Raw genomic sequence first — 11,393 nt, forward strand, 5'->3', positions numbered from 1 at the left:
ATTAATAAAGTACATAAAAAGTACCATCAATCTCTATGTACCGATTTTATTTGTAAATCATAATATATAAGTCCTTCTTTTAAAAAAAATTCATACCTATCATTTTAAATTGGTATTCCCATTTAAATTGTCTATAAATATTAAGTATAATAAAAATCAATTGAATTTAATAAAAGTTTTGCCAATAGAAGAAAAGAGAAAGAAAAAAAAAAGAGAAAAGATAACGGTGCATAACACTGGTTATAGATTAGTTAATTGCTTATTTTAAAGTAAAAATAATGCTATTTTGAGAAACTTTTATTGAACATTTTCTCAGAAAGTGTAATTTCCAACCTTCCATTCTAAAAATGTGATAGAAATGGTGAAATTCGAATTTTGTAAAACATTTTTGGATGAAAATTTGTGAAAGCAGCATTGTTATCAAATAAAGGCAAAAAAACTATCTTAATTCAGTTATTGAGTGGAAAGTTTTTTTTTTTTTGTTTTGTTTTTTTGTTGTTGTTGTTGTTGTTGAAGAAACCCAAAAAAAAAAAAAAAAAAAGGGATGGCACTGCCAGACAGATGAGAATTATGGGGACAAAAATGTTGGCCATAGGAATACAGTTGGGTTCGGCCCATTGACAAATTTCTTAGATTTCTTCACTGTGCATGATTGGGTTAGCCATTCATAGGCGCACGGCCCCCCTTGTTTTAGCTGGACCTGGCCCATTTCTTATTCCAGTCAAGTCAAGTGCCATACTCTCTTTCATGGTATAGTCATTTGAAATTTATTTTTGCCCATCATTTGCTCGGGTAAAAACTATTACACATGTATTTTTTTTATGTTTTAAAATCTTATCTTCCATATAAAAAAAAAAAAAAAAAAAAATCGTGTCTTCAACTCATAATTTTAGTTCAAAAAATGAGTGTTTAATTAACAAACACTACCCTACATTCTATGCTAGTGCTACGTCCCTTGATGGTTAGCCACTGATTTTTTCTTCATTTTCTCAGGTTGTTGGATCTTTCCTATGATGAGTCAGTGGTCAATTTTGCAATTAAATATGATGGTGAGCTAAAAAAATTGAACTCCAATTCATCCATAAGAGGCGTCCAGAGCAGAAAATGCATCCCACATAAGAAGGTTGTCCATATTAGGATGACTGTCCATGGGAATGAGGGTCGTCTATCAGGATGGCTCCTGAACGACCCCCTAACACTTAGGACATGTTATCGATTCAAGGAATGAGGAAAACTCAGGTTCATTTCTACAACTTCTTATTAAATACTTAACTTCCAATGACAGTTATAACTCCCATGACGGTTGTGGAAATTATTCTTGAACCCTCTGACCTCCTAAAATACAGGGGGAGTTACAAATCTCATAACCGTTTCTAGGGCACACTATATAAACACCTATTTAGACTAGATAAATGTACGTTTTTATAATTCCTAAAAATTTAGAACTCCAGAACTTGAGAGAGAAACTAATTTTGGCATTGGAGGGTTCTTGGCCGGTCCACCCCGGTCACCTTTGATGTTCTTTCTTTTTCAGGCCTTTAAAACAATCGCTAGCCCTTTGAAGCTCGAAACATCTAGTCTACTGATTTTCTTTGCATCATCAAAATATATTATTCAATTAGCAAAAAAATATAATAAAAAAATAAAATAAAAGAAAGCAAAAACAAAAGAACACCTGCATGTATGGATATTCACTACAAGAAAAGTCCTATAGTTACTGTTTTTAAAACGCGGCTATAGCTCATAAAAACATGGCTATAGGACAATTTGGCCTATAGCTGTGTTTTTTTTAGCCACGTTTACAACCGTAACCTAAAACCCGTGACTATAGACTTAAGGGGTCTATGGCCGTGTTTTTACAAATGCGGCTATAGGAGCAATATTAGCTGCATTTGTTAAACGAGGCTATAGCCTTTACATAGGCCACGTTCAATCAACGCGGCTATAGGTTTGCAACCTACAGCCACATTTAAAAAACGCGACTATAGACCCTTATATATATATATATATATATATATATATATATTTTTTTTTTTAATTTTGATTACCAAAACTTAATTTTCGGTAATCAAAAGTTTTTTTTTTTTTTTTTAAAATTAAAATTAAAAATTTTCAAATTAATGCTTTCAGAGTTTAAAATTTCAATTTTAATTAAATTAAGAAATTCAAAAAAAAAATACAAACCCAGCAAATTCAAATTCAAATTCAAACAAAAACCCAAAAAAAATTCAAAATTAATCAAAACAATATGCTCACAATACTAACACAACATGCTCTAAAATACAAGAAAATAGTACAAGAACACAAATAGAACATCTCCTTCAACAAAATCAACCCAAATTGACACAATTTATTCAAGGAAAACAAAAGCACAAGCTCAAAAATACAAAAATCCCCATAACAGAAACACATCCAAAAAGAGTCCATATGCTCAAACCCAAAATTAATCAAAACACAACCAAACAAAAGAAAATAATTTTTGGGCATGGGTAAGAGAAAAATAAAGCAAAGAGAGATAATTTTTTGAGGCAATTTGGCTTCTTTGATTCAAAATCTTCAAATCTAAAGCAAAGAGAGACTCAATCTTAAGATTTACTACAAAGAGAGACAGAAATTTAAAGGGAACAAAAATGAAAAAAACTCAAAGAAAAATGAACAAAACCCCACGTTTTCACAAACCCATTCATACAGCATCAGCGGGAAAGAGGGATCAGTAGCGTGGGTCAACACTTTTTGGATCTCCGGCGACATAGATCGTTGACAGCATGAGAGAGAGATTGAAAGAGTTTTGAGATTACTATTGGAGAGCCTTTTTTTTTTTTTTTTTTTTTTTTCTGAATGACTGTGAGAGAGCTTGATTAAAAAAAAAAATTAAAACTTGATTAAAAAATTTATATTAAAATAATGACATGAAAAAATATTAAATTTCAAAGTTTATGTAGCAACATTCAAAAATGTAAACAAAAACTAAAATGATTTAATCTTTATATATAGAGATTAATTTCTCATTATTAATTTCATTAAACTTCTATTAGATATTCTCTCATTATCAATGATTCTGATTTGTTCTTTCAATGAACTAATTATCTTTTTTCCTTATTTATTTTATACAAGATAGAATTTCTACTATAGTATAATCTAAGTGTATATGTGTGTGAAGCTCTCTTCTGGGGACTTGAACCCTGGTCCTTGTCCCCTTCACCCCACAAACATTTATACTTGTAGAGTGACCACCGCACTAAGGAAGAGCGGTGGGTATCTTTTTTCCTTATTAGTCATTAATAAAGTACATAAAAAGTACCATCAATCTCTATGTACCAATTTTATTTGTAAATCATAATATATGTCTTTTTAAAAAAAAAAAAATTCATACCTATCATTTTAAATTGGTATTCCCATTTAAATTGTCTATAAATATTAAGTATAATAAAAATCAATTGAATTTAATAAAAGTTTTGCCAATAGAAGAAAAGAGAGAGAGGAAAAAAAAAAAAAAAGCATAACACTGGTTATAGATTGGTTAATTGCTTATTTTAAAGTAAAAATAATACTATTTTGAGAAACTTTTATTGAAGATTTTCTCAGAAAGTGTAATTTCAAACCTTCCATTCTAAAAAAGTGATAGAAATGGTGAAATTCGAATTTTGTAAAACATTTTTGGATGAAAATTTGTGAAAGCAGCATTGTTATCAAATAAAAGCAAAAAAACTATCTTAATTCAGTTATTGAGTGGAAAGATTTTTTTTTTTTTTTTTGGTTGAAGAAACCCAAAAAAGAAAAAGGGGATGGCACTGCCAGAAAGATGAGAATTACGGGGACAAAAATGTTGGCCATAGGAATACAGTTGGGTTCGGCCCATTGACAAATTTCTTAGATTTCTTCACTTTGCATGATTGGGTTAGTCCTTCATAGGCGCACGGCCCCCCTTGTTTTAGCTGGATCTGGCCCATTTCTTATTCCAGTCAAGTCAAGTGCCATACTCTCTTTCATGGTATAGTCATTTGAAATTTATTTTTGCTCATCATTCTGCTAGGGTAAAAATTATTACACATGTAAATTTTTATGTTTTAAAATCGTGTCTTCCTTATAAAAAAAAAAAAAAAAATCGTGTCTTCAACTCATAATTTTAGTTCAAAAAATGAGTGTTTAATTAACAAACACCTTCATTCTATATGCTAGTGCTACGTCCCCTGATGGTTAGCCACTGATTTCTTCTTCATTTTCTCTGGTTGTTGGATCTTTCCTATGATGAGTCAGTGGTCAATTTTGCAATTAAATATATTATTCAATTAGCAAAAAAATAAAATAAAAGAAAGCAAAAACAAAAGAACACCTGCATGTATGGATATTGTCGGTCACATATATAATACTAATAGTCTCTCTCTCTCTCTCTATCTCTCAAAGTTGGCAATTTTGCACATCATATTAATTGACTACATCCACTTGCTGGCAATGTCAACAAAAACATAATCGGTTCCCTTTCCGCCACCAGATCAAAGTGATAGAGTTTAACTTTACTTGCGTTGCCTGTGCGTTTTTACTTTTTATTGTTAGGAATGAATCATTAGGAAAATAATGGAAACATATTATTGAAGAGTCCGATCTCACAAATCATAAACATATTCTAAATCGAAATGAAAATAATTATGTCATACCCAGTTTGTTTTCTTTGTGGAAACGTCAAACATGTGAGGGAAAGCGATGATCATGAAATCTTGTTCTTTTGGGTCAGTATGAAATGTATCGGACTTCCTTTTTGGTCCCAATTTTAGTAGAAAGAAAGGTTCCTTGGTTTGGAGTCTAATGATAGCATGTTGTTATTAGAAGAGCACCTTCTCTTATCACAATGTAGATGTAAACAAGTCTAAATTGGGTCTAGAACAGCTTGAGTACAGAAAAGAGTTAAGAGAGTCAAAAACATCATTCTTTACACTCCAAAACACGTTGAAATAATACAATGTAATGAGGTATCGTTCCCACTTCATATACCGAAACTCATCAGATCAGAACATGCGTATAGCCTTTTTCCCTTTTCCAATTGAAAAAGTTGGTCACTAGACCAAAAAAAGTGGCATGTAAAGACAAGAGAACCCTTTTTGAGCTTTGAAATTGAAACCCATGCCTTTTTGAATGAGAGTTGTTTGTGGCAAGGTGTTTGATAAAACAGTGCTTCGTGGATGCTTCATGTGCAAACTGCAAAGTGGTTGAGAATGAAAAGTAAGGTAGAGAAGAAAAGGGGAATAAGGCAGTGATGACAAACATGATGATGAAGAATGATGTAATCACAAAACCAAAATGATAAAAAAAACTAGGGGACCCTTTAGTTTCAGAACCGTATTTTTCTTTACTATGAATCATGTTTATATACGCAAACGACAATATATTAATGAAACAATAAAAAGTATAGAAATTTATGATGTGATAGTTTGAAGTGTTTAACAATAGGTTTGCGAATCTAAAAAACTCATTTCTCTCGGCTGGGCCATAGACATATACTAATTAATTAATTTTTATGACCTCATTTTTTGAAGCAGGGGGCAATATTGGTTGAGTTAGCCAACTATAATTGCGAACAACTTTCATACAGGTTCCTTTAGAAAAAAGAAACTTACGTACAGGTTTCAATTTTTGGACCAAAATCTTCTTTCATAAGATTTAATTATTGAAACCCAAAAATATTTATATACAAAAATTGCATATTAATTACTGATGATATTTCTTTTTCATCTGATTTGAAATTTTATGACCTTAGAGCAAAAGTCAGCCTCGAGATTAATTGAAGAAATAGATTGGGCCTGATTGAATTGGTTTTCAAAAAACAAAAATGAAAACTGTACAAAACGTGTCTAATTTAGGTAGACGTTTTACACAATAAAAATATATATAAAAACATTCTAGGAAACATTTTCTTAAAACTATTACTCAAATCTAAACCATTCCTTAATAACAATAATAATAATAATAATAATAATAATAATAATAATAATAATAATAACTAGCCTCTGAGCACGCGCACGTGCGTGCTCAGAGACTCTTTTATTTTTTGGGTAAAGATTAATAATTTGCATTTATTATAATTTGAGATTTCTACTTTTTCCAATCACCAAAAAAAAAAAAAAAAAAATCTAAAGGTGTGATGAAGACGTGGGAGTTTTGTAGATTGGAAGAGTTTTAAAACTAACAAAGGAGTGATCCTATTTTGTAGGAAGCTAGTGAGTAGAAGTAGGAATTTAAATCAACGTAAAAGTAGGAGTTTAGTAGAAGCAAGAAGACATTTTAATGTAGAAGTAAGAATTTATTATTTTTGTCAAGTTACTATTTTAACCAAATTTTTAAGTTTCAGGTAGGGGTATTTTTTACAGTAAAAAACTAACTTTCTTTTGTCAATTTACTATTTTAACCCAATTTTTAAGTGTTTGTTAATTAATTTAGGGATATTTTTAATAGGAAAAAAAAATAATAATTAACTTTCTGAATCCTCTTAATAATAATAATAATAATAATAATAATAATAATAACAACTAGCCTCTGAGCACGCGCCCACACGCGTGCTCAAAGGCTCTTCTATTTTTTGGGTAAAGATTAATAATTTGCATTTATTATAATTTGGAATTTCTACTTTTTCCAATCACAAAAAAAAAAAAAAAAATCTAAGGGTGTGATGAATACATGGGGTGAGTTTTGTAGATTGGAGGAGTTTTAAAACTAACGAAAGAGTGATCCTATTTTGTAGGGAGTTAGTGAGTAGATGTAGGAATTTAAATTTACGTAAAAGTAGGAGTTTATTAGAAGCATGAAGGCATTTCAACGTAGATGTAGGAATTTATTATTTTTGTCAATTTACTATTTTAACCCCATTTTTAAGTTTTAGGTAGATGTATTTTTGATAATAAAAAAAAGCAATAACTAACTTTCTTTTGCCAATTTACTATTTTAACCCTATTTTTAAATTGTTGATTAATTAATTTAGACGTATTTTTTACAGGAAAAACACCAATAACTAACTTTCTAAATCCTCTTAATAATAATAATAATAATAATAATAATAATAATAATAATAATCTGTAATTCAAAAATCACTTAAAAGAAAAATTGTAGGAACATCAAAATGATGTTCTTGGCTATTTCTAAGATATTGCTCCTGAAAATGGCTTGAAAATAAAAAACCAGAGTTAAAGTTTTGAGTCTTTAGACTCACTATCAGGTAGCAATTTCTAGGATCTGTCCTTCAGTGTCAATGCTAGACACATAATACATGCAAAAGTATTACTATCTTGAAAAAATTACAAATTTCAACATATAATTTTGGATATTTGTATATTGCTTGGGCTATTCAATTAATATACCAAAATATGGATGCTTTGAAGCAATTTGGACTATTTTTGTTCGAATCTTGAAAAACAATATGTTTCTCAATGTGGCTATATCACAATTATTGAAGTTTTATATTTGCGTTTTCACTCTATTTTATATATGACCGCCATTATTTCATTTCATTGACAAGCAGTTCATGTAAATGCTCATTAATTAGTTCCATTTATATTATCTTAAATAGCCTTCTACATGACTAAATTGTTTTAAAAAAATTAAGTTATATAATTATAATAAATCCCTGCTTTTTCTTGTAATTAATGAAAATATTGATGACGAAAATAAAAATTTACAATTTTGTCAAAAAAAATTTGGCTTGGGAAAGGAGGCTGCTTTTGTTTAGGTAGAGAAAGGAATAGATAAAAAAAAAAAAACAAACAAACAAATTTCATTATAGACATCAAATACAAATGAAACCCAACCAAAAAAAACAAAAAACAAAAAACAAAAAATACAATACATCTCTCATATTTTAGCTATATTAACATAAATTCATCAATGTCCAAACTCTCTGGAATTTCAAACTTCAGCAAGTTGCTGCAGTGGCTGTCTCTGTCATCTTCAGTGCTGCTATTAATGAATGTGGATGATGAATTTAAAGGAGTAGGGCTAGATTTTGGTGTTGACACAGCAGAATCAAAGGAGAAGTTCTGATAGCTATTATTTAGTGATTGAAAATTTGGATTTTCTGCTAAATCGGGAGCTATAGGATTAGAGCTACAATACGTATAGTTTGGCTGGCAAACAAAATCTTCATTTAGGTTTGAAGCTATTGAATTTTCTTGGGAATTACCAAAAGTAGCTACCTTTGACAAAAACCCTTCCACATTGGCTTGCATGAGTTGGTTTGACTCGGATGAAAATCCTTCTTGTATTGGGGCTTGATATTGATTGGGTTGTAATGGCTGTACTTGGTTTTGCAATAAGAAATTGCAAAGTTGGTTTTCTTGGAGATTTTGTGGGAAGGGTACTTGACTTTCTTGTTTTAGCGATAAGATAGTTGTGGCCAGCCTTAACAGTTCTGGATTCATGAGGGCTTGTGTACCTAACAAGTTTGACATATTAAGAATTGACTGGTTACACAAAGTTGAGCTGAGGATGGAGGACAGGTCAAGAAGATCTAGGCGAGGAGCATGAGTCACAGGATCAATTCCCATTCTTAGCAGCCTTTTTCTAATGTGGGTGTTCCAGTAATTCTTGATTTCATTGTCAGTTCTACCAGGCAAGCGAGCTGCTATGGCTGACCATCTGAGTTTTAAAAGAAGAAATTATTAGAAGGTACAAATAAACCAATCTAATGAAGATGAAGGAGAAAAGAATATATATATATATATAACATGAGCAATTGTTATGCTTCTTATTAATAAAAAATTCTCCTATAAGCATAAAGATGCAATATTAGGGTTATCTGAAAAAAAAAAATCAAATAAAACTTAGTGGAGAGTAATAATCATACTTGTTTCCTAAGATAGTGTGTAGTTGGATGATTGTCTCTTCTTCCTCGAATGAAAATCTTCCTCTCTTTATATCAGGCCTCAGATAGTTAGTCCAACGAAGACGGCAACTCTTTCCACATCTTTGCAGCCCTGTACAAGTAAAGCATTAGAACCAAAAAAAAAATTCATATGATAAACCATCAAAACATTGAAGCCTAAAAACAAGAAAGTGATGAAAAAAGTTTAACATACCAGCATTCTTTGGAAGGGTTCTCCAATTGCCTGGTCCATGGAGCTGAATATAGTTGATGAGATTATGATCTTCCTCTGGAGTCCATGGACCTTTCTTGAGTCCAGCTTTGTCACAACAAGGTGCTCTTCCCATTGGTGCTGTTATGTAATACAGGTAGTAAGGATGTAAAAGAGTTTCTAAGATAGTAGTGAACAAATTAAGGTTATAACTTATCAAAGATTGAAAGTGGCTTCTGAAACAAAAAGTGCACTTGTGGTTGATCCTAGTGGCTGTGGATGATCTCCATATATATAGTAGAGGGAGAAGTTTGAGCTATACATGGAAGTCAAAAGGATTTGGTGCCGCCCTTATGCCACGCGTCTTTCTCGTTATGTAGTATAATACATGTATGTACGTAGATGTCATGTATAAGACTTTGGGCACATATTATTTAATTCAATGGCACATATAGTTTATCATGTGTCTCATTGTTCACAATAAACAGACAGTATGATTGCCATGCATGTATTTTATGTATGTTAGATTGTTATCCATCATGCATGAATATAAGTTGACACGTATCCTGATAATGGAGCGATTATTGCGTGAAGATGCAAAAGAAAGCTAATTGTTTGACTGGGATCACAGTGAGAAATGAAAACTAAGTTTGGGTTTGACCTTTTTCATACATCTCCTAAATAAGAATGATTGGACGGTAAGGTAGTTCGGTTAATTTTCTTTCATGTCGGAGAAATCGTTCCATGCACTGCAGTTTCATTCATTGATTCAAATTGATGGGCTCTTCCCCATCAATTTCTTCATCTCTTTCCATTTTTGTTGGGATGAAATAACGTGCACACTATTTTTATCATTAACAACGAAAAGATTAAGAGCTATTACGATTTTAACTTTCTAGTCTAATCACATATTGAATGTTAAATCAATTTTGATTTAGAACCAACGTTGGGTCTAAATCAAAATTGATTATGTTGTCTTTACCCATAGTACGAATCACATATCAAGAATAATGATATAGTAGCAGTATGCTTTCGAGAATATATTATTTAGAAATTATCCAATGATTTGATGAATTGATACAAGTTCTGGCCTGAATCTTGCAGATAAGTCGATTCGATCAAATGAACATGGAATAGATCAATTCCATTAATTGTTAAGAACCTGGTAATTACAAAATGTCAGTGTTATATTACTAGGTTAATGCTTGAATATTAATACTCCTAACAAATAAGAAATTATTTTTGAACCCTACAAATATAAAAAATCTCTTACTTCCTATCAAAAAAAAAAAATCTGTTACTGAATACTGATTAGCTGACACAGTGAGCAATATATGATAGTTTGTTGGTAGTATAGGAGATGGGTCATAGTTTAAGTCCTATTTTTATGCGGAACATAACACAAGGATACGAAACACTTACTTGATGTATTATTTTAAGACATATATACGATGTCGATCACTTGGATCCTGTTTGCACAGAAACTGCACGTAAATCACACCAAGGAACTAAAATCATATATTTTCCTGGGATTTTGATTCTTTCACATTCATAAAGTACAATTATTAGTTTACCTTTTTTTTCTTGTTTATTTGTGATTATTAGTTTACATTTTTTGTCCATGTAAATTGTACACATATACATGAACATTATATAATATTGTATACTATTCATGCAAATATGTACAATGCTGTACATATTTATTTAATTTACAATTTAAAATTTATATGAACAATAAAATGTAAACTAATAATTTTTCTTTTTGAAAATGTGAACATTTTTGCGTTAATTGTGAATTTACATGTGAAAAGGTAAATATAACTTAATGTGAAAGAATACTTAGCCTATCTGCCTTGCCCTACCTCAAAACAAACAAAAGAATTCATTTCTCTTCCTTGTATCTTCTTTCCTTAATTTCCCACTCCCTTCCCCTAAGTCAGACAAATAATGCAAAACATGAGCTAAAATCAGGTACTACTATTATCCTTACCCCTTCTTGCATTTTCCTTTACTTTACTAACTTTAATAATTGTTTAATAAGTGAATGTGATGAATTGTCACTCTTTTAACACACGTCTTCCTATAGGCCGCAAGCTTTCCAAGCTGGAACCTTTTTGAATTGAGCCACTACCATCGAGCCACGTTGCTACTAGTGAAATGTGTCCTTTCTACCTCCAACAATAAAAGTCAACCAGCCTCTCTGTCTCTCTCTCTCTCTCATCTCAACTAAAGCTATCTCACTTTGACAATTGTCCCTTGCAGAAAACAAGCATGTTGCTTTATCTGCTGAAGCATAGAAGCCTTACACTCCATCTGGGAAACCAAATTCAAAGTCAT

At 31.0% G+C, this 11,393-nt stretch overlaps 1 protein-coding gene across 1 annotated transcript; it reads right to left on the reverse strand.

Annotated features, from left to right (window-relative positions):
• Positions 1-7,739: 7,739 nt before the first annotated feature.
• LOC142641202 (transcription factor MYB102-like) lies at positions 7,740-9,312 on the reverse strand. Its single transcript, XM_075815606.1, has 3 exons — positions 9,060-9,312; positions 8,828-8,957; positions 7,740-8,619 (listed from the first exon to the last, which is right to left on the reverse strand). Exons 1-3 carry the CDS (start codon positions 9,190-9,192, stop codon positions 7,848-7,850), a joined length of 1,035 nt encoding a protein of 344 aa, XP_075671721.1. The 5' UTR covers positions 9,193-9,312; the 3' UTR covers positions 7,740-7,847.
• Between the last annotated feature and the right edge of the window lie 2,081 nt (positions 9,313-11,393).

The sequence above is a fragment of the Castanea sativa genome, chromosome 6, assembly GCF_040712315.1.
Source record: "Castanea sativa cultivar Marrone di Chiusa Pesio chromosome 6, ASM4071231v1".
In the NCBI taxonomy this organism is placed as follows: domain Eukaryota; kingdom Viridiplantae; phylum Streptophyta; class Magnoliopsida; order Fagales; family Fagaceae; genus Castanea; species Castanea sativa.

Bases quoted from the DNA above. Each gene is read 5' to 3' on its own strand.
- LOC142641202 (XM_075815606.1), bottom strand. From the start codon at position 9,192: ATGGGAAGAGCACCTTGTTGTGACAAAGCTGGACTCAAGAAAGGTCCA. The intron at 8,958-9,059 runs GTATGTTAAACT...TTACTTGTACAG, and splicing joins AACCCTTCCAAAGAATGCTG to GGCTGCAAAGATGTGGAAAG. The intron at 8,620-8,827 runs GTATGATTATTA...TTTAAAACTCAG, and splicing joins CACACTATCTTAGGAAACAA to ATGGTCAGCCATAGCAGCTC.